This window comes from Hemicordylus capensis, chromosome 1 (assembly GCF_027244095.1).
Source record: "Hemicordylus capensis ecotype Gifberg chromosome 1, rHemCap1.1.pri, whole genome shotgun sequence".
NCBI classification, from domain to species: Eukaryota; Metazoa; Chordata; class Lepidosauria; order Squamata; family Cordylidae; genus Hemicordylus; species Hemicordylus capensis.
The window spans coordinates 338,148,470-338,171,641 of NC_069657.1; the positions used below are offsets into that span (position 1 = coordinate 338,148,470).

The 23,172-nt window shown below is 41.9% G+C and overlaps 1 protein-coding gene across 4 annotated transcripts; it reads left to right on the top strand.

Moving 5' to 3' along the window:
• The first annotated feature begins 333 nt into the window (after positions 1-333).
• Positions 334-18,545, top strand: LOC128340030 (nephrocan-like). 4 transcript variants are annotated; one of them, XM_053284641.1, is made up of 4 exons: positions 334-404; positions 10,172-10,267; positions 14,980-15,890; positions 17,904-18,545. In XM_053284641.1, exons 2-4 carry the CDS (start codon positions 10,226-10,228, stop codon positions 18,349-18,351), a joined length of 1,401 nt encoding a protein of 466 aa, XP_053140616.1. In that variant the 5' UTR covers positions 334-404; positions 10,172-10,225; the 3' UTR covers positions 18,352-18,545. The 4 variants fall into 4 exon arrangements, with proteins under 4 accessions (XP_053140616.1, XP_053140617.1, XP_053140618.1 ...); XM_053284642.1 differs by lacking the exon at positions 334-404 and adding an exon at positions 8,103-8,307; XM_053284643.1 differs by lacking the exon at positions 334-404 and adding an exon at positions 8,103-8,307 and having other exon boundaries at positions 10,176-10,267.
• Positions 18,546-23,172: the final 4,627 nt, after the last annotated feature.

Below are 23,172 nucleotides of genomic sequence, written 5' to 3' on the forward strand. Positions count from 1 at the left end.
TGCCACCCCCCCCGTAAGTATTTTACACTTCATGGTGGATGTTTATTTGTAGCTGTTCTGGTTGCTGTTGCAGAAGAACACGGTGCAGGGGAGGGGGTGTCATCAAGTTCTTAAAAGTAAATAATGTTAAGAAGAAAGATGGGACATCAAAACCACACATCACCCAGAAACCTCCTATCTACCTTTTGCTTGCCCTAACTATGCCCCAGAGCAAGGATAGCCAACCTGGGACTCTCCAGCTGCCCCTGGACTATCATTACCATCCTGAGCAACAACAGCTGGGAATGGTGGGAGCAATAGTCCAGCAATTGCAAAAGAGCCCCAGGTTGGCCACACCACAGTCAATTACTTGCAGGAGCTCTTTTCGTCTCCAGGATTACACCCACCCCCACAGGAAGCTCCAGGTGAGTTAGCAGCAGGAGCTCTCCATGCTTTGGCTGGACTCTAGAGACACAACAACAAGACACACACACCCATGGGCATACTATCCATTGGACAAGGGAGTGCAAATGTCCCTGGGCTTGGAGGGTCAAGGGGCCCAAGGGCCCTGCAGCTCCACCCCCACACTGCCACCTGGTGGAACCACAACCTCCATAGGGACAGTTGGCAACCCTACTTTGTGCACACACACTCAGCCTAACCTACCTTCACAGGGTTGGTATGAGGGCGAAGGGAGGAGTATGTATTTTATTAAGCACTTTGGAGAGGTGGGATTAAAATGTCATAACAGGACACGTGTTTTTTTTGGGGGGGGGTCACAATTCAGTGGTAGAGCACGTACTTTGCCTGTAGTAAACTCCAGTTTCATTCCCTGGCATCTCTGGTAGAGCTGAGAAAGACTGGCAAATCTTGACTCATGAACCTTTTGGAGTTCTTTGAGAGTGTCAACAAGTGTGTGGATCAAGGTGATCCAGTTGACATAGTATACCTGGACTTCCAAAAAGCTTTTGACAAAGTTCCTCATCAATGACTCCTGAGGAAACTTAGCAGTCATGGGATAAGGGGACAAGTACATGTGTGGATTGCTAAGTGGTTGAGGGATGGGGAACAGAGGGTAGGTATAAATGGAGAGTTTTCACAATGGAAGGAAGCAAGAAGTGGGGTCCCCCAGGGATATGTACTAGGACTAGTGCTTTTTAATTTATTCATAAATTATCTAGAAGTAGGGGTAAGCAGCAAGGTGGTCAAATTTGTAGATGATACCAAACTGTTTGGGCTAGTGAAATCCAAAATGGACTGTGAGGAGCTCCAAAAGGATCTCTCCAAACCGGGTGAGTGGTCAACAAAATGGCATATGTGGTTCACTGTAGGTAAGTGTAAAGTGGTGCACATTGGGACGAAAAACCCCAGCTTCTAGTATACGTTGATGGGATCTGAACTGTCAGTGACTGACCAGGAGAGGGATCTTGGAGTCGTGGTGGACAGCTCGTTGAAAGTGTTGACTCAATGTGCTGCAGCTGTGGAAAAGGCCAATTCCATGCTAGGGATCATTAGGAAGGGGATTGGAAATAAAACTGCTAATATTATAATGCCCTTATACAAAATTATGGTGTGGCCATACTTGGAGTACTGTGTACAATTCTGGTCACCACATCTAAAAGCAGACATTGTAGAACTGGAAAAGGTGCAGAAGAGGGCAACCAAGATGATCAGGGGCCTAGAGCACCTTTCTTATGATACAAGGCTACAACACCTGGGGCTTTTTAGTTTAGAAAAAAGACAACTGCAGGGAGACATAGAGGTCTATAAAATCATGCATGGTGTGGAGAAAGTGGATACAGAGAAATGCTTCTCCCCCTCGCATAACACTAGAACCAGGGGTCATCCCATGAAATTGATTGCCAGGAAATTTAGGACCAAGAAATGGAGGTTCTTTTTCATACAATGCATAAACAAGATATGGTGACAACCAACAACTTGGATGGCTTTAAAAGGGGTTTGTATAACTTCATGGAGGAGAGGTCTATCAACTGCTACTAGTTGGAGGGCTATAGGCCACCTCCAGCCTCAAATGTAGGATGCCTCTGAGTACCAGTTGCAGGGGAGTAAGAGCAGGAAAGAGGGCATGCCCTCAACTCCTGCCTGTAGGCTTGCATCGGCATCTGGTGGGCCACTGTGTGAAACAGGATGCTAGACTAGATGAGCCTTCGGCCTGATCAAGCTGGGCTGTTCTTATGTTCATATGTTAAGACTGGAGATCATTAATGGGGCTTCCTTTTCACAGAGGCCTTAACAGTCTTCTAGGTAGCTGTGCAGAGAAATATTTGTGAATTGGGCACATTGTGTAAATTGGGCACCAATTTACACCATGTAACCTAGTATTAGATGTTCTGCCCCTTCTTATATAACTGTTCTGATAAATATGAAAGAATAAATGAAAATGATTAGAGAGGTAGAACAAATGCTGTGTAAGGAGAACTCCATTTATTTCATAGAGCTTTTTACACCCTGACTCTTGCCAAAATTGTTTACAACCCCGGTTGAGGGAGGGGGAGCTATTTTCTGGTTTGTATTCAAGAGCCCAGGAGAATATTATACATTGCATTGGAAGCTACTCTGACATTAAGAAGCTACACAAAGGAGAGAGGAAAGCGGCAGAGGGCTTTCTCGGCCCCTTCATATTTTCTGGCATTTTTCCACAGTGTGTAGCTTCCGAAAATCAAATACATGTTTAGTGTACTTTCCAAAGGAAAAAGGTGTATGAGATCACCATACCTGTGTGTCAATGGATATTATATGTCCATGTGTCCATCTCCAATAACTTTTGCATGTACAGTCCGATACAAGCCAAATTCACCAAGAAGGGTGGGGACCAGGGGCCTGGGTGGTGGGGTTTTTTCTCTCAATCTGCCATCTTGTTTCAAGATGGCAGCCACTTAAATGGCATGCAACACCACTTTTTAACCTACATGATGAGAGATGCAAACCAAATTTAAAGCACATGGGAAAGGATCCTAAATAAGAGTAATCATATTAAAGAAGCAGAAAGTAGGCTTCATTAGTTCTACTTAGAACTTCATGTTTACAACAAAGAAAAAGGCTGATGCTGAGCCTGGAGTGCTATAGCTGGGGTGAGCAGGGGCGTATCTAGGGTGCGGCAGGCCTTGCAGAGGCCATTTGAGCATGCACGGTGGCGATTTTGTTTTCAGTGGCCATATTTAAAAAAAATAAAATGGCCACCGCACATGCTCAAATGGTCCCTGCGAGGCCCTAGAGGCCAGCAGGGGGAGGGGGAACCTTTGCAGCCCCCCCAACCTTTAGGAAGCCCCCCGAAGGGGCTACAGGTAAAAAAAATTAAAAAATAATATAATATAAGTCACTGTGCACATATTCAATTTGGCACTATGTACAGAGAATCAGGGCTTGTGAATACTGAGCTGAAGCTTATGAGCTAGGATTATATTCATTTTCACTTACTTTGATTCTTGTGATAATTGAGTTAAATGTGATGTCTTAATAATGTGGCTATTAATGGTGAGTTTGTCTTTGAATCAGTGTGAAATCCTTAGTATTAAGGCCCACTGGGAGTTTCTTGCTCTCTTTCTCTCATTTTAACTGTCTTTCTGAAATACTAGAATATATTCCAAGCAGTGACGCAGTTTACTCTGCATATCCTTTAATTATTTTCAGAGTATCTGGGAAAAGTAAAATTTTAAAACTTACGTAATAGTGATGGAACAATGCATAATAGAGAATTAGACAGGCACTTCTGATTAGTTTTCCAAGTGCACCTCCACATAGTATTTGGGTATTTCATGAGCCCCAACATACTGAAATTTGTAGTTTTCCAGCATTTTTGGGTCTGGCTACATCCACTGCTAAATAGTTTTTGAAATATTAAAAGATTAATGAGCTTGACTTGTATTTTTCAGCTGATATTATGGTAAAGTTACCTGAAAGATGGGTGTCAGATGTTTGGACAGGGGGCGCAATGTCAGTGCTTCCCCTAGGCGCTATTTTCCCTAGATACACCTCTGGGGGTTAGATCACAGTAGGGCCTGTACCTTGCTAGACAAACACTCCCAGAATACCTTCAGAAATGTGTTGTGTTACTAAGATGTAGTGTCAAGCTTTTTCAAAGCAAAAAGAATAAAAGGAGAGTTAAGCATTTAAAGCCACCTAATGGCGCAGTGGGGAAGCAACCTGCCTACCAAGAAAACCATATGGCTCTATGGTCACCAGGAGTCGACACCAGCTCGACAGCACAACCTTTCCTTTTCCTTTCCTATGCATTTAAAATTCATACATAAAAGTTGAATTTGAGGAAAGTTTAGGCTAATGTAATTTGGGGGAAATCTTGTTAAACACCCATTCTTCAAGTCCTGTTGGAATACATTGCAGAACAAGGAGAACACACAGCCTGAGATTTAACAGTGTGCTTGCAAGTAGATGGCATCGTACTGTGGTGCTCATCATTATGGAGAAGAACCAATAGGTGATCATGACTCTACACAGCATGCTTAAGCACTGATTGTTCCGTCCAGAAGAAAGAAATATTTCCTTTCCCCCCAGATGCAAAAAGAGTTGCATTATGAGTGCTTGCAATAGCCCCATAAGAAAAGAAAACTGAGGGGGAGCAGTGAAGGGGCAAGTGCATTGATGGGTGAGTGAGCTGTGCCCCACATTTTGGATTTCTGAAACAGAAGTGGGGTCATATCGGGCGGGGGCACTTGCCCCCCTGCCCCATCCCTAGAGCCATTCTTGAGAAGTATAGTTCCAAGAAAGAGATGTGGATTGTAAACAGCAAGTTAAAGTTTGCATTTATAGCATAGAAGTATCTAGAATGTCTAGGCTCACTACAAACATTTTTTAAACAAACAAACAAACAAACAAACCACAAAACCACTTTACCCACAGACTTACCGCCTGGATTGTCTGAAAAGTCCTGGCAGACTCCAGAAAGATCTAAAAACCTTTCCAGGTTGTCTTAAGTCTTTGAATCAATTGTGGTGTTCCCCTAAGTACAGCCCAGCCTCCAAAGATCTCTTTCTTTAGACTAGGGGAAATCCTTCTGAATACCTGTATGAACAATCTTTCCAGGAAGCTGTATAAAATCCTGTTTAATAAACCTCTTATGTTACCAATAGGCAACAGCTGTGTAAAATAGCCTGAATTTGTAGTTGAGGTGCAACAAACACCTAGCTGATACTGTTTGTGCAGGAATGCACAGTGTTTACTTAATTAGTGGAGCACAATCCAGATGATGTTTCCCCATCTAGTATATCTTGTGAGGAAATCACATATTTCTGTACTCCTCCAACCACAATACCAAGCTCTTGGGGAAATGCACTTTCCTTTGTCCCCTCCCCTGCATCAATACGTGTGCTGTTGATACAGGGGAGGGGAGAACAACTGTGATTATGAATGCCATTTCGACAGGTATGCTAGTGTCACTTATGCCTAATGTATGGTGTCTATGATAAATCTCTCCTCTATACTCATGCTATTTAAAAAACATGTAACAGTTTTCTTACACTCTTTGTTTTGGAGGCTGACTGGCCACTCCTACTAAGCAAAGGAGGAGTCATTCACACAGTCATTCAGGCAAGCATTTTATCTATCATATTTTTATACCACCTGATACATACATCTCCAGGTGGTCATTTAAATATATGGCAAGAAACCAGCAAAGGCAGCCTCTCCCTTCACAGCAATACCCCTTCATTTTGGAAACATTTTTGTTCACTCTTTTAAAAAAAAGGTTCCTGGAGTTCATATTTAAAAACAAAGCCAAAACTAATGACAAAAAATCCAATCAAACAGCACTATCATATGATATAACATAGGCACAATATTGTAAGAAATAACCATCCATATATAAATACATCATACATACTGTAATGTCACAAAACCATGATAAAACCATACAGAAATGAATGTTTGTAACGATCCATAATGGTTCACTTATCTGTGAGGCCTTAAGGAATAAAATAATGAGACTTGAACTTGGAGATATAGTATAAATTAATTATTTTACAAAGAAGTTTCATTATTGATATTTGGGGTGTGTGTGTGTGTGTGTGTGTGTGTGTGTGTGTGTGTGTGTGATAAAAGATCAAGATATCTTCTATAAAGGAATGTTATCAAGGGCAAACTTAGAGAATTGGACATCTATACTAATATTAACTCATCCACTTGAAAAAGACCCTAAGGCCATACACATGACCATGAGAGGGGTGGGGAGCACTGTTCCCTCTAAGGCATGTGCACGTGAGCGCACTCACAACTTTTCTGATGTCCGCTCAGTTAATTTTAGCTCCCACTAGGAAGGCCCCACTCTGAATGCAGGTGCACACACAGTGCCTTAATCCTGCCGCCCAGAACAAAACTCATTCTGCACAGAGATGGAAAAAATTAGAGGGACCACTGGTGGGGAGGGAGGGCTGAACGAGTCCTGGACTCCAGGAATCCCAAAATGCACTATGTGCTGAGAGATTCCTGCCTGCAACCTTGAAGAAGCTGCTGCCCATCTGTGAAGACAATACTGAGCTAGATAGACCAATGGTCTGACTCAGTATATGGCAGCTTCCTGTGTTCCTGTGTGAGCAGCACAGGGATTCCCCCTCAGATCTGTAATACAACCCCAGACCTGGGGTAAAGGGTGCAACTGCACCCTTTAACCCAGGTTAAAGGCTGGGTAAAAAAACAAACCCTCTGGGCTATTGGGGGAGGCCTCAATTCGAGCACTTCACATGAGCAGCCCTACCCAGGTAGGGCTGCCCAAGGCTGAGTAGGGCAGCTTGTGTGAACAGCCTCAGTGTTTCTCAAAATGGAAGCTCATTGTGCTGGAGCCTTACAAACATTCATTTGTGTATGGTTTTATTGTGGCTTTGTAACATTATATAGTTCCGTAAGATGCATTTATATATGGATGGTGATTTCATACAATATTGTGCCTATGGTTTTATGATATATTATAGTGCTATTTGGGTTGGGAATTTTGTCGTTAGTTTTGGTTAGATGCAAGATCCTGGTACACAGTTTTCTGGTTTTAAAAACAAAGCCAAACAGGCTATCTCCCCACACCCCAACACATTCCCACAAGGATCGCCCTCCAAAAGCAAGACTACTGCTGGTCTCTCCATTCCGTGTGGGATAGGATACAGTGCTATTAGCATTGGCTGGAATGAGTTTAATAGTCCAGTCCTGTAATGGTTTACTCAGAAACCCCATTACGTTCAATGAGACTTTCTTCTTTGCAAGCCTGCATATTACAGCCTTATGCTTTATAAATTCTGGAAAGGTCCTGGTTCCTTTGCAGTCAAAAGAAGCACCCCTCTTCCTCTGATCAGGCTACTGAAAGCAGTAGCTCTCTTTGAATTTACTGAGCACTTTTGTGTGTAGAGAGGTGCAGCATTTACTCTCTGTAAGACAACAAACTTTTTCATGAAGACTCAGTATAGCAAACACTCCCCATGTAATAAAGATTTTTATCAGTGACAGGTGCAATTCATTCAAATACCAGCATCAAGGACAAATCCGTCCTTGGCTTGAGAAAAAAATTGGTATGTCCTTCTGCCCTCTCCTTCAAAATTGAAGGAGCAACTGCTGAGCTTAAAAAAAAAAAAAGATTGATACACTTATGTTCTGCTTTTCCAATTAATTGTCCAAGGTGTCTCACATTATAAATATATAAATCCATAAGTAAAACCAGCAGCAAAGTGAAGCAAAGAAGACATGGGAAAATAAAATCGATTTTACCTAGTGTCTGAAGGTCAGCAGACTAGGGAAATTCAATGCTGAGATTTGTTAGGAAACAGTTTGAAAATAAAACTGCCACTATGATATTAATCTTTTGTGCACCTACATTTGTAAAAGGTATAGACGGGAAAAAGGCAATCAAAATGGTGAAGAGACTAGAACACTTTCGCTGCAAGGAAACGGAAAGGCTAAGCATTCAGGACTGTTTAGAGCAAAAGCTGACTACTAGGTTGTTTTGTATTCTGGTCCCATTTGAAGGGCCGTATTAACTGTACAATATCCCTTAGGATAGAACTCCCATTTTGCAGCAATGTTAGAAGCTCCAATCAAGAGCAATATATTGTAAGAACATAAGAAGAGCCTTTTGTGCGCGCTTCTTAAAGACTTTTGCAGCCCGGCAGGGAAAGGAGCGGCAGGGAGGTGTCCTCCCGCCCATTTCTAAAGAGCAAGCGGAGCGGGCTTGAAGGGGGCAGCAGGGAGGTATCCTGCCGCCCGAATGTTAACCACAGAGAAGTCATTTGGATATTGAAGCGGGCGGCAAGGAGGTACCCTGCCGCTGGATTTCTACACTAAATACGGCACCAAAGGTGGAAAGCGGCAGGAGGGGTAAGTAAAGCCCCCCCACCCTTAATGGAACCCCCCACCCCAGTGCCGGACCGCAGCTCCGCGGTTCCGTGCACACCCCTAAGAATGATTAGCAATATTCTGCAATGATCTTTTAGCACCATGCGAATAGGGCTAATGATCCTATGCATATTTATCCATTACAGAATTTAGATTATTTGCATTACAACATTTATTATAAGAAATATGCATATTCCATATACCCAGGAAAGATTTACTGTTGGATTTTTGTCTCAGGCAAAAAAGAGTCTGACCAGGGGAAGAAAGGCAACAATCCACAGATGAAAAACACAGAGGCTATTCCCACGATCCCTGGAAAGCGGGCTAAGGGAGCTTAGCCCGCTTTCCAGGAATCGTAGGAACCACCAGGCTTGCAGGCATGCCCGGTGATCTCAAGGCGGCTAGCCCGCCTAATTCACCCTCCCCTTAAATGAGGTTAATGGAGTGAGTGCTCTGCTAACCTCATTTGGTTGCTCATGTGTCGCCACAGTGCGTGGGAACACGCAAGTAGACTCCCGACTGGGAGGCTGCAAGCAGAGCCCAAGACCTCCTGGGTTTGGGGGTCTTTCCAGGATGCCCCCCTGCGCCTGCACGGGGCATCCTGGAACTTCTAGGGGCCGCATAGCCCCGATCCCTGTAGCCCCCACTGGCTCCGTGACAGAGCCGGCAGCCATGTGGGCAGCCAATCTGGCCGCCTGGTAGTGGCTACAAGCAGCTGCTTTTCTGCAGGGAGAGCGGGCTAAGCCCGCTCTCCCTGCAGACCACACTGAGGCACTTCACAGCGATCGTGTGAAGCACCTCACAGTGTAGGATATTAGCCTTCTAATGTTCTATACTTCCTAAGTAGCCAAAGTCGAGGAGGGGCAACCTCATTATCTTCAAACAACATATTTTTGCACATCAATCTCATGCATGAATTTTTGATTTGCTCTTTTTATCTCAATTGCAAGTATTGTTGTGTTTTATAAAGTAAAGGTAAAGTTGTGCCGTCAAGTCGGTGTCGACTCCTGGTGACCACAGAGCCATGTGGTTTTCTTTGGTAGAATGCAGGAGGGGTTACCATTGCCACCTTCCACGCACTATGAGATGATGCCTTTCAGCATCTTCCTATATCACTGCTGCCTGATATAAGTGTTTCCCATAGTCTGGGAAACATACCAGTGTGGATTCGAACCAACAACCTCTTGCTCCCTAGGCAAGTTACTTTCCCGCTGCACCATTAGGTGTTTTATAAAAGTAGCAAAATATATTAATCTAGAAAACACTTTTAAAAATGAAACTCATTTGTGTGTGTTTTCATAGAGAAGGATGAAAGAGAAGCTCCAGAGTCTTTTTCTAGGGTTTTTAATACAGGGTCATTGGAAATGCAAATATTTTATAGCCCACTATAAAAGCTCTTTATCTTTTCTTCTCACTCAGTATGTGGTGTCACATTTAACCAAACTAGGAAACTGCAGATAATAGAAGTGTTTGCAGATCAGACATCAGGCAATAAATAAGATCAATTTTCCAGTCCAGCCAAAATAAAGACTCCTTATCATTGTTTAAACCTTTTGCTCTTTGTGATGCTTGCTAATATGTTAACCCAAAGAAGTTTAGGGATTGTCTTTGCTGCCTTTTTTCGCAAAAGCGGAAGACACAGCTGTGTTTATCTTCTTATCAGATGGTAAAGTATAAAAGAGCCCATGATGCCTAAATTCAAATTGTGGTTCACAATTACCTAGTACTGTTCAGGATGGTGCTATTTAAGAAAAAGCAGCTATTTTGCATCTTTCTTATTTTGCTTCATCTTTCCTGGGGTGCAATCCCCACATGCCCACGGAAATGCAACTGTGACTCTGACAAGCAAGTGCAGTGCTATAGAATTGGAGAAGTGCCTAAAGAGATTGCTTCTACTACCATGAGAATTTATATCAGCCACAGCAAGATCAAACAGCTCCAGGTAGGATGGTTTCCTCATCCCATAACCTATATTTTCAACTGGGTTGACCAGAGCCAAAAAAAAAAAAAAAGGACGAGGCTGTTTTATATTTCATAACTGTACAGAAGAGAGAATTTTGGGAGGGGCAGCTTCACAGGGGTGAAAACAAACTTGCTCTTCCTGAAATTACCTCTTCTACTTGGTTAAAAGATTAGGAGCTCTCTTCTCCTATGCTCACTTTTAGACTGTGGTTGTACATGCATGTGTCGCAGTAAATCCCATGAAACAAAAGACAGTGCAAGGAGCTTATAGCTAGAAGTGTCAAGGGGAATAACAAAAACTTCTTTAAATATATCAGAAGTAGAAAACCTGCCAGGGAGGCGTTTGTACCCTTAGATGATGAGGGCATGAAAGGGATTATTAAGGAGGATAAGGAGATTGCAGAGAAGCTGAATGAGTTCTTTGTATCTGTCTTCACAGCAGTGGATACTGACCATATAGTCACTCCGGAACTGAGCTTCTCAGGCTTGGAAGCTAAAGAACTGGGCCAATTTGAAGTGGCAAGGGAAGATGTTCTAAACTGTCTTGAAAAAATAAAAATTAACAAATAGCCAAAACCAGACAGCATCCATCAAAGAGTTCTGAAGGAATGTGGAACATTGGAACCTAGGAAGCTGCCATATACTGAGTCAGACCATAGGTCCATCTAGCTCAGTATTGTCTACGCAGACTGGCAGCGGCTTCTCCAAAGTTGCAGGCAGGAATATCTCTCAGTCCTATCTTGGAGATGCCAGGGAGGGAACTTGGAACCTTCTGCTCTTCCCAGAGTAGCTCTGGGATATCTGGGATATTCCTGAGGGAAATATCTTACAGTGCTCACACATTCATCTCCCATTCATATGCAACCAGGGCAGACCCTGCTTAGCTAAGGGGACAAGTCATGCTTGCTACCACAAGACCAGTTCTCCTCAAATTGCCGATTTCCTAGCAAAAATATGTAACTTGTTCTTTCATTCAGGCTCTGTACCAGAGGACTGGAAAGTAGCTAATGTAACTCTGGTTTTCATACGAACATACATAGGAACACTGGGAGCTGTCTTATACCGAATCAGACTATTGGTCCATCTAGCTCACTACTGTTTACTCTACACAGACTGGCAGTGGCATCTTCAAGGTTGCAGGCAGGAGTCTCTGTCATCCCTACCTTGTAGATGCCAGGGAGGGAATTTGGAGCTTTCTGCAAGCAAGCATGCAGATGCTCTTCCCAGAGTGGCCCCATCCTCTAAGGCAGGCCTGCTCAACTTAGGCCCCCCAGCTGTTTTTGGACTACAACTCCCATAATTCCCAGCCACTGTAGCCAATAGCCAGGGATTATGGGAGTTGTAGGCCAACATCTGCAGGAGGGCCGAAGTTGAGCAGGCCTGCTCTAAGGGGAATATATTATAGTGCTCACACATGTAGTCTCCCATCCAAATGCAAACCAGGGCAGATTCTGCTTAGCAAAAGAGACAATTCATGCTTGCTACAACAAAAGACCAGCTCTCCATATAAAGGGATCCAGGGGATCTGGGAAACTACCAGCCAGTTAGCTTAACTTCTGTGCCACATAAATTGATGGAAAGCATACTTAAAGACAGAATTGTCAAACATATAGAATAACACATCTTACTGAAGGAGAACCAGCATGCCTTCTGCAAGGGCATATCTTGCCTCACTAAACTTTTGGAGTTCTTTGAGAGTGTCAACAGGCATGTGGATAAAGGTGATCCAGTTGACATAGTATACTTGGACCTCCAAAAGGTTTTTATTCATTTATGTATCATTTTATTGATTTGATTTTTATATTGCCTCATCTAGATGGCTCTAGGTCAGGCCTGCTCAACTTAGGGCCCCCAGATGTTTTTGGACAACAACTCCCATAATCCCCAGCCACAGCAACCAATAACCAGGGATTATGGGAATTGTAGGCCAATATCTGGAGCAGGGCCAAAGTTGAGCAGCCCTGCTCTAGGTGGTCATATTGACAAAGTTCCCCACCAAAGGCTCTTGAAAAAAAATAGCAGTCATGGGATAAGGGGACAAGTATATGTGTGGATTGGTAACTGGTTGAAGGACAGGAAATGGAGGGTAGGAATAAATGGACAGTTTTCACAATGGAGGGAAGTGAGAAGTCAGGTCCCCCAAGGATCTGTACTGGGCCCAGTACTCTATAACTTGTTCATAAATGATCAAGAAGTTTGGTAAACAGTGAAGTGGCCAAATTTGCAAATGACACTTAACTATTTAGGGTAGTGAAATCCAAAACAGATGGTGAAGAGCTCCAAAAGGATCTCTCCAAACTGACTGAGTGGGCAACAAAATGGCAAATGCAGTTCAGTGTAAGCAAGAGCAAAGTGATGCAAATTGAGGCCAAAAAACCCCCAATTTCACATATACACTGATGTGGTCCGAGCTGCCAGTGACTGACCAGGAAAGAGATCTTGTGGTCATGGTGGGCAGCTCATTGAAAGTGCACGGCACTTTCAGTGTGTGGCAGTTATGCAATAGTCAAATTCCATGCTAGGGATCATTAGGAAGGGGATTGAAAATAAAAATGCTAATATTATAAGGCCTTTATACAAATTATGGTGCGGCCACATTGGGAGTACTGCATACAGTTCTGGTCAGTGTATTTAAGACGTTGAACCTAAAAGAATCAGGCAGACAGAAACAGATTCATTCATTCATTCATTCATTCAATTTCTATACCACCCTTCCAAAAAAGGCTCAGGGTGGTTTACACAGAGAAATAACAAACAAATAAGATGGATCCCTGTCCCCAAAGGGCTCACAATATAAAAAGAAACATAAGATAGACACCAGCAACAGTCACTGTTGCTGTGCTGGGGGTGGATACTGTGCTGGGGGTGGATAGAGCCAGACTCTCCCCCTGCTAAATAAAGAGAATCACCACGTTAAAAGGTGCCTCTTTGCCCAGTTAGCAGGGGTTACCAGATGCCAGCTGAGCTAAAACATTTACATCTAAAATGATCTACAGCCCAAGCTTGGCAAAGTTAAGCATGCCGGACAGCTGAAATGAATGAATTGAGGTGTGCCTATCACTGCATTGGATTCACTGGCAATTTCACCTACTTCAACAGGAATATATGTTTATCCAGCAAGACAGATGTGTGGACTGAAGCAAAAATTTTATTAGATAGACCAGTAAATTGTCTTCAACAAATAGTTCTGTTTGCTCATTAGTATAAACTATAACCACATTGTCATGGGCAAGAAAAATAGTATTTGCATGTCATGACTGGAAAGAAAAATTAAGGTTCTTTATCAGTGTAATTTGCTATTTTGTCAAATAATGACCTGATAACATTAACAACCTAAACCTGAAGAATGCCTTAGTAAAGAACAGGAAACTACTGTTCTGTCTACTTAAAACCACTCAAATAAAAGCCTAAAATATAATTTGTCATCAACATGTAACTTACTCCTGCTAATTCAGAGAAGTAAATATGATGAGTGTCTACTGCAACAAAGAAAATGTGTCTGAAATAATTTGGTTTCAAATAAAGCATAAATCCACCCAAAATTAAATGTACTCTTAAAAAGTGTGCTTTTTATCAGTTCATCTATAGCATCAGTATAGTATTATAATAATACATATTAAGTATCATCCCAATATTATATAAATATTTGATCATTCAATTTGTCAGTGCTTATATTCAATTATTTTCTATTATTGTATCATTAATAGACATATTTCTAATTCATCATGAATGTTCATTTTAACTAATTGCTTTACTTCATTCAGAATATTAATATTTCCAAAGGCACATTCTGAATGTACATTCCAATAGGACACAAAATAATTACAATTTTCATAATATATCCTAACTTTATTGGGCTTTTCCATACCTTCAGGTATGTATGTATGTATGTATGTATGTATGTATGTATGTATGTATGTATGTATGTAAAATTTGTTAAAGCCACCCTTCAGATAAATCTTTCAGGGCAGCATCTTGGCAAAATTAAAATGGCAAATACAATATATGATAATGGGGATGTCTCATTGGACACATGGATAATAATATGAGGTTATAGTCTGATTAGTCTCTGTCACTTCTATCCTTCCAACAATCTTGAATTTTCCCATTGTGTATGACTGTGTGTCATCAGCTCTTGGACTTTAACACAAGCAGGTGATATCTGATATACTAAATGTGTTTATCTTAAGTGGAGTAAATACCATTTATATACAACTTTATAAGGAGTTTTCTTCAAGCTAGTTGTCTAATTACGCTGATAAACATAGCTCTCCATTTTTCACCCATTATGTATTTCCCCTGCTCTCTGGTCAAAGATGCACCTTTCAAAGTGATGATTCTTGTCATATTTAGCAGAGAGAGAGGGAGAGCAGCTGGCCCTATCCAAACCAGCACAGTGTCTCTCCAGTGGCTGTTGCTGGTATCTACCTTGTGAATCTTTTTAGATTGTGAGTCCTCTGGGCATGTTTATGTTCCATGTGAAGCCACTGGAAACATCTAGCTTGGCATGGAATATACACAACAGAGAATGTTTAACATTACCTGAATCATGCTCATATTTATTGATGCTAGCTCTTCCATGACTCCCATTCATTTAAACTGGGTTTAAACAAGATGAGTTCCTGTCTGTGGAGGATGATCCATATAACAGCACTTTTTCAAATTAATTTTGTTGTTGTTGTTGCCCTTTAGATCGCTGATGTCAGCAGACTGTCTGCCCTTGAAGAATTTGTCCTGATTTGCAGTGGGACAGAATCAATGGAGAAGAATACTTTCAAAGCTCTGGATGCATTGAGGACTCTGGAACTCTGGAATAATAAACTAAGCTACGTACCTACCTCACTCCCAGCAAACCTTGAAGTACTGAAACTGGGTGACAATTTAATTAGAGTTCTACATGAATCTGATTTTGAAGGTTTACAAAAATTAAGGGTATTTGATATACAAAGCAATTTGATTTTGGCTCTTTCCTTTAGCATCCTTTCATCCCTTGGCAATTTACAGAGTTTGACTTTGGATGGAAATAATATGGAATCTGTTTCTGGATCACTCCAACTTCCCAACCTGAAGTATCTCAGCATGGCAAATAATAAACTGAAATCTTTTCCAGAAAACCCTTTTTCATCTCTTCACAACTTGCTGTTTCTCAATTTGAATGGCAACTTACTGACTAATGCCCCCTTGGATCTTCCTAAATCCTTGCTGTCATTGAAGTTAGGGAGAAACCAACTCAAAGTGCTTGCATTTGGAGGCATGAAACAACAGGCAAACTTGTCAAAGCTTTCAGAGCTTTGTCTGTCTGAAAACCAGCTTTCATCAGTTGTTGGTACTCAGTTTCTTTCCAGCTTAACCACACTGGAGCTGTCTGGGAACAAACTCCAAAGAATACCACTCAGATTGCCCGCCACACTACAGAAATTAGACTGCAGCAATAACCTGATTGAGACAGTTAAAGCACAAGAATTCCAGGATCTAAAAAATCTCAAGCATTTATTCCTTGACAACAATATTGTTACCACATTTGAGGATGGGGCGCTTCAGAAATGCACAATACTGTTGAATCTAGCTCTTGAGCAAAATCGACTTCCTTCTGTTCCATTAAGGTAAGTCACTCTGAAGCAAGCAGGTATGCAGCTCGGTGTCAGTACCCTGAACATATTGAGCCTTTTCTCACGAGCAGAGAAAGGACTCCAACAGGGCGAGGGGAGGAAGCCTTGAAAACCTTTCCTCCCCTGCAGACAAGCAGGTTCTTCCCTTGGGCAGGCGGACTGCCTGCCCAGATGATCACTGGCTGCTGCCAGTTGCTCCGAGGATCAGAGATCTGGGACATGTCCCCCCCCCCCCCCCGGAGCTTCAATAATGCACCGCATGAGTGCGTGATGCATTATGGGGCTCCCCCCTCTAGTAGCTAGAAGTGGCTACTTAAAGCCGCGGCTGACAGACGATCCGAAAAACGAGGTTAGGAGAGCACTTGCTCTCCCCCTCGTTTTGGGGGGAGGCTCCACAAGCAGGTTTGCCACTGCAGTGCCACCAAGATTGGGCCCAATCCTGGAAGTTCACGTGTGTGTGCAAAACTGGGCTGGGCTCCCTTAGCCTGGTTTTGCACGTGTGTGTGAATAGCCTCATTATCTTTTTTTTTTTTTAACGCAAGTTTCCATAGGTAGTTTTTAACCAAATCCACCATTATTTTATTCAGTTCCGAACATAGCCCAGGCCCATACACTCCCCCTTCCCCCTTCCCAGCACTACCTTGGCTCCATCAAGGAGCCATTAACCAAGGCATCAACTGGTTTGCTTAATCATCCACACCCGGAGTTACTTAATGATGTTTTACAAATCATGATAAAACCTCAAGTTCAATCTTGGTTTCAAATGCTGGGTTTAATGGTGGTTTGCAAATCACAATTAAAGCACAACTCATGAACAAGCCAGGATTCCTCCAGTGTGTGAGCAATGGAGAGAGGGTTGGGGAAAGGAGGGAGCGCACAACCTCCAGTCATGTTCATGATCAAATATACCATAGTTTATTGGGTTGTATGAACCCACTCTAGAAGGTAGTGCACATGACCATTTACTGCAGGTGGGGAGGGAAGGCAAGATCGACCTTACCTTCCCCTCCAGACAATTCCGGTTGATGTGTGGGACATGCCAGTGTTCCCTCTAAGGCATATGTGTGTGCATGCGCTCACACATTTTTTGATGTCCATTAAGTTACTTATAGATCTCGCTCGGGTTTAATCAAGAAGTCTTCATTCTGAATATACGTGTGCACACACTGCCTTGATACTGCCACTCAGAACAAAATTCATCCCGTACACAGCTGAAAAAAACTAGAGAGAGTACTGGCACTCACATGATCCGTGCTGCTCTAGCAGCAAGGATGTCTGGAGCCCAGGAAAATGAGCCCCAGCCTCCAGGAATCCCGAAACGCAGCACATGAGTAGCATGGTGCATTTAGGGCTTCCTGTGTGAGTTGAGTGCCCTAGGCACCCAACTCTGTGTCTGCTCAGGCTCCATGCAGCCCAATCAAACACACTATTCCCAGGGTGTGTTTGAACCCATTCGCCTCCACTGGGTGAATGGGTTCAAAGAACCCGGGCCGCCGCCCCTAAGGGGCCATGCCTCACAGCCCCAGACACACACCCCACGTCTGACATCAGACGCGAGCGGGATGGGTGGGTGTGATTTTGTTTCCAAATGGGGCTGTACCTTGGAATAAGTCACTATCTGAATAATGGCAGGGTTCTTGTGAGGAGAAATGAAGTCACAAAATATTTCTCTGTACGTCTTTGTGTGTGTGTGTGTGTGTGTGTGTGTGTGTGTGTGTGTATATGAGTAATCGGTCTACTGAAGATTTCACTTCATAGATCTTAAGAAGTGAACTGTCATTCACAAAAGTGTTGTGAACTACACAACCTGTACACAACATTGTGTGTGAACTACGCAGTCTTGTGCTACAGAAAATGTGTTAGTCTTTCAGGTACCACATGCTTTTTGTTGTTTTTGCTGCTACAGACTAACACAGTTAACCTTTGGGAAGTATTGTAAAGCATTTACTATGGTGAAAAGTATTATAGAAATGATAAACAGTATATTCATTCATTCATTTACTTCAGACTTCCACATATGCTAGCCAGACTGGATTTGAAAGGAAACAGGATAAAAAGAATTAAAGAACAAGAACTGAAGGACCTGGGGCACCTACAGGTTTTAAATCTCCGAAACAACAATATATCTGCCCTAGATCATGGTCTTTTGATACATTTGCCTCGTCTCAGGTATCTGTATCTGGAAGGCAATCCGTGGAATTGCACTTGTGAACTGCTCAAAACCAGAAGAGTGCTCACAGCCACAGGCACAGATGTCAAAGGAGGACAATGTACAGCACCAGCAGAAAACCAGGGTGAGAGCTGGATGTCATCAAAAAGGATCCTGCATTTGTGTGTGCATGACAACCTCTATTCAGCTGAACCAGGGGAAGAAATCAGAAAAAAAGCAAATGCAGATGATCCCCCCAATCTCAGAGTAAACATGGATGACTATTATGATTATGAACTAGATTAAGTACAAGCTTCTAAACTTCTAAGGATATCTTTTCAAGAACTGCAAGTTAATTCAAAGCAAATCACCAAGACTTCTCTCTTAGCCTAAACTGAATTGAAACAGTTTTTACCAAAGTAAAAGGATGTAATGTTTTTTGTTGTACTGTCTGATCTACGATCGTAATAAAGTTTGTCTATCTATCTCTTAGCCTACAACATGTGTGTAGTCTAGAATGTCAAATCAATCCTATTGCTTCACATCACTCCTACTGCAATCAGCAAACTTGCTGTAACCAGTGTTCCCTCTAAGGCCTGTGTGCACGTGTGCGCACTCACACATTTTTTGATGTCCACTCAGTTAATTTTAGATCCCACTCAGGTTTAATCAGGAAGGTCCCACTATGAATGCATGTGCGCTAAGACTGTCTTGTGACTGCCGCCCAGAACAAAACTCATTCTGCACACAGACAAAAGAAATTGGAGAGAACACTGGCTGTAACTGCTATTTAAGTTATAAAAAACAAGCACATCTGTCCCAATTATGTGTTTAATGTGGTCCCATTTAGGAGAGAGATCGGCCTGCGCGGCATTGGCAGCGCGGCCAGAAAGGCTTTCCCTGCCTTTAAGGCAGGGAGAGTCACTCCGGCCCATGCTGCCCAATGCAGTGAGGGCCGATCTCCCTTCCAAACAGGGCCGTGCGGCCCCATTTGGGAGGGAGACCATATCTCCCACGTCTGACGTCAGACACAGTGGCGTGGCTAGACAGGCCCCTGCATCTGACGTCAGACAAAAGGGGCGGGGCCAGGGGGCCGCGGCGATGGCTGCACACAGGCCGCTGCCAGCCTCCCTACGCTCCTGGATAAATTAAAGAGTTTTATTTGGTTTTGATGTGAATCTGTTAAAATTACTAGCTGACATCCAGGGTAAAGTAGTCCTTGTGAAATTAAGGAAGAAGGAGAAGGAGAAGAAGATGCAAAAATATTATGGGACTTCCAACTACCAACAGACAAACATCTGCCACACAATACACCAGACATAACTGTAGTCGAGAAGAAAGAAAAACAAGTCAAAATAATCGACATAGCAATACCAGGGGATAGCAGAATAGAAGAAAAAGAAATAGAAAAAATCACCAAATACAAAGATCTACAAATTGAAATTGAAAGGCTGTGGCAGAAAAAGACCAAAATAATCCCAGTGGTAATTGGCACCCTAGGTACAATTCCAAAACACCTTGAAGAGCACCTCAACACCATAGGGGCCACAGAAATCACCATCAGTTAATTGCAAAAATCAACTTTACTGGGAACAGCCTATATTCTGTGACGATATCTATTATAACAGCAACAACATTGATAATAAAATTCAGCCATCCCAGGTCCTTGGAAAGAACTTGATGTCTGGATAAAACAAACCAGTCAATAACACCTGTCTGACTGTGTAAATAAATAAATAAATAAATAAATAAATAAATAATACTTTTCAACAAATGTCCCCAAAGCAGTTTACAAAGAGAAATAAAAATAAATACACAAAATGGCTCCTTGTCTCCAAAGGGCTCACAATTTAAAAAAGAAACATAAGACATATATCAGCAACAGTCACTGGAGGGATGCTGTGCTGAGGATAGATAGGGCCAGTTTCTCTCCCCCTGCTAAAGAGAATCACCACTTTAAAAATATTCCTCTTTGCTCAGTTGGCAAGTGAGTCTAAAGGGGAGTCTAGCAGTAATCTAAAGTAGTCCTTATATATATAAAGGACTATTATATATAAAGGACTATTTTAGACTACTCCCTGCATACTATATTCAGTAACTTAGTCTGGACCATTGTCAGTGACCATCTAGCTGATGCTTGAACTCGATGTCAGCATCTAGTTCAAGCAGCAAAGCTTTCAGCAGCCTGATGCACACTCACGCCGCTAGATGTCACTGTGCATAAAGAAAACGCTTGTTAAATCTGAAAGCCACCTGGTGGGCAGCCCACAGAAATAAGAAAACACCAGATTCTAGGGAATAGGAAGACATATTCAGATACATATCCACACCAACACTGAAGCCTCTCTGTTAAGGATTCTTCAGAGCAAAAGAAGCTTTAATTCCCATTTGTTTCCATGGGAAAACTGCCCTAATCAGATCTTCTGGAGATCAAATTAAAAAACAAATTATAGAGTGACAGCCCTAAATTTACATCTATGAAAGGGAGTGGTTTGCTACAACTGGGTCAAGATTTTGACCTGTGGCAAGATTAGATTGTAGAGCTGCTGCCTTCCAAACTCAACCGCTGCATCCCCATCTCCAAGAGACACACATTGAAAAAGCTGATAAATAGACCCGTTTCCACCCTCATTTTGTGTTTATATTCTAAAGAAATATAGACACTGTGCTTCTGTGTACATGCTTTCATTCTGAACTGTGACGTGGTTGTTGTTGTTTTGCTTTTGCATTTTAAATTTTTATTTGCTTATACAATAGCTTAACATTCAAATTACATTCATTTCTACACATAAGTAAATATTGATTTCCTGCTTACCTATCTGCACGGTTCACGATAACTATACATATAAACCATTGCTATAATAATTCAAAACATACATACTCCACACTACTACTCGATTTTACCCAACCCAACCTGTTGTTATTACTATGTTTTAAACCCTACTGAAAAGTCCATATTAGAAAAATAGTTCTTTAAGTAAAGCAAAAATGGTTCCCAATCTTCTTTAAAACATTCCAAATTTTTGTCTCTTATAAGTGCTGTAAGCTTTGCCATCTCAGCATATTCCAAAATTTTTATCAACCAGTCTTCTTTTGAAGGCATTTTAGTGTCTTTCCATTTCTGCGCATATACTATTCTAGCCGCCGTGGTTGCATATATAAAAAATGTTAAATTTCTTCTGGAGAACTCTCTTTCAGTTATTCCCAGCAGGAAGGATTCTGGCCTCTTAAGAAATGTCATTTAAATTTTTTTCTTCAACTCATTGTATATCATATCCCCAAAAGCCTTTGCCTTCCCACGTGACCACCACATATGGAAAAAAAGTTCCTTCACATTGTCCACATTTCCAACATTTGTTTGAAACATTTTTATACATTAAAGCTAATTTTTTCAGTGTCAGATACCTATACATCTTCTTATAATAATTTTCTTTTAAAGTATAACATACAGTAAACTTTAAATCAGTTTTCCATAATTCTCCCCAAGCAGCCATATCTATATTATGACCCACATCTTGAGCCCATTTTATCATAGTCTTAACCTTAAGATCCTTTTTATAAATTTCATTTAGCTGATGATATTGAAACCAATTACTAACCAAATTTTGTACTTCATTTGAATTTTTTAAATTTACAGCCCTTCTCTTGAAAACATAACAACTCCCTATAAGTATCCCATTCAGATTGCATATTTGTTGTTGTTTTGCTAAAAGGATTTAAGCACATAGTAGCTCTGGACAAATTGCTAAGATCCAGTCAAAAGATAAGGGAAACCATCTATACCATGCACAGACTCCAGTGTTGCATAGAGGAAGGAATGCTGGACTACAACCAAGGAAGTAAAGGTAAAGTGTGCCCTGCTAACTGGGCAAAGAGGCACCTTTTACCATGCTGATTCTCTTTATTTAGCAGGGCGAGAGTAACTGGCCCTATCCACCCCCAGCACAGTACTTCCAGTGACTGTTGCTGGTGTCTATCTTATGTTTCGTTTTAGAATGTGAGCCCTTTGGGGACAGGGAGCCATCTTATTTATTTATTGTTTCTCTTTGTAAACCGCCCTGAGCTATTTTTGGAAGGGCGGTGTAGAAATCGAAATAATAATAATAATTTGATTTCAACTCCTGGCGCCCAAAGAGCCCTGTGGTTTTCTTTTGGCAGAATACAGGTTTACTATTGCCTCCTCCCGCACAGTCTGAAATGATGCCTTTCAGAATCTTCCTATATCACTGCTGCCTGATATAGGTGTTTCCCATAGCCTGGGAAACATACCAGTGGGGATTCGAACCCACAACCTTCTGCTTGTTAGTCAAGCATTTCCACGCTGGAGAGCTGGGTTTAAATTTTCACTCAGATAATCACTACCTCTCAGCTTAACCTACTTCATACCGTGTTTCCCCAAAAATAAGACAGTGTCTTATATTAATTTTAGCCCCCCAAAATGCACTAGGGCAATTAGCGGTACATCAGAAATTACTGCTAGGTCTTACTTTCGGGGAAACAGGGTAGTTATTGTGAAGATAAAACGGGGAGAGAAGCATGTACAGCACGCTGAACTCCTCCCCACAAAAATCTTCTGAGATTGTTAGGTCAGATGGATCCAGTTCAACGAGAATTGAAACCCAGGTATATTTTGATTCTAATCTAGTTTGGCACCCTACCCTCCATGCCATGCCGGTGTCTATGCATGGCATACATTATTTGCCCTGTCTTTTGGTTGGGTATTAGTATATGTAATTAGTATTACATGGTGCCGAAAGGCACCATGTGTTTATATCCTTTTGATTAAAGAACAAAGAACTTTGTTCCATGCGGCAGAAAGACAATCCGCATGTGCGCAAAAGAACTGTGTCTTTATATTAATCATTTTCAATCTAATAACACTTGAGTGTTTTTCAGGAGATGGAAAATGTATATATATAAATATAATTTGTATATATCTTTAAATATAAAGATCTGATTAGTGCATTTCCCATTGAAAAAAAATAGGAGTTGGAACATATCTTCCTTTCAAGTCCCCCTCGTGGAGAAGATGCCATCTTCTTGAAGCATCCATGCATTAGAGAGGGTTATACGTGGGGCTCTTGGGACAGCTCAGAACTTGGCTCCTGTTTCTCACTCGGAATCCAT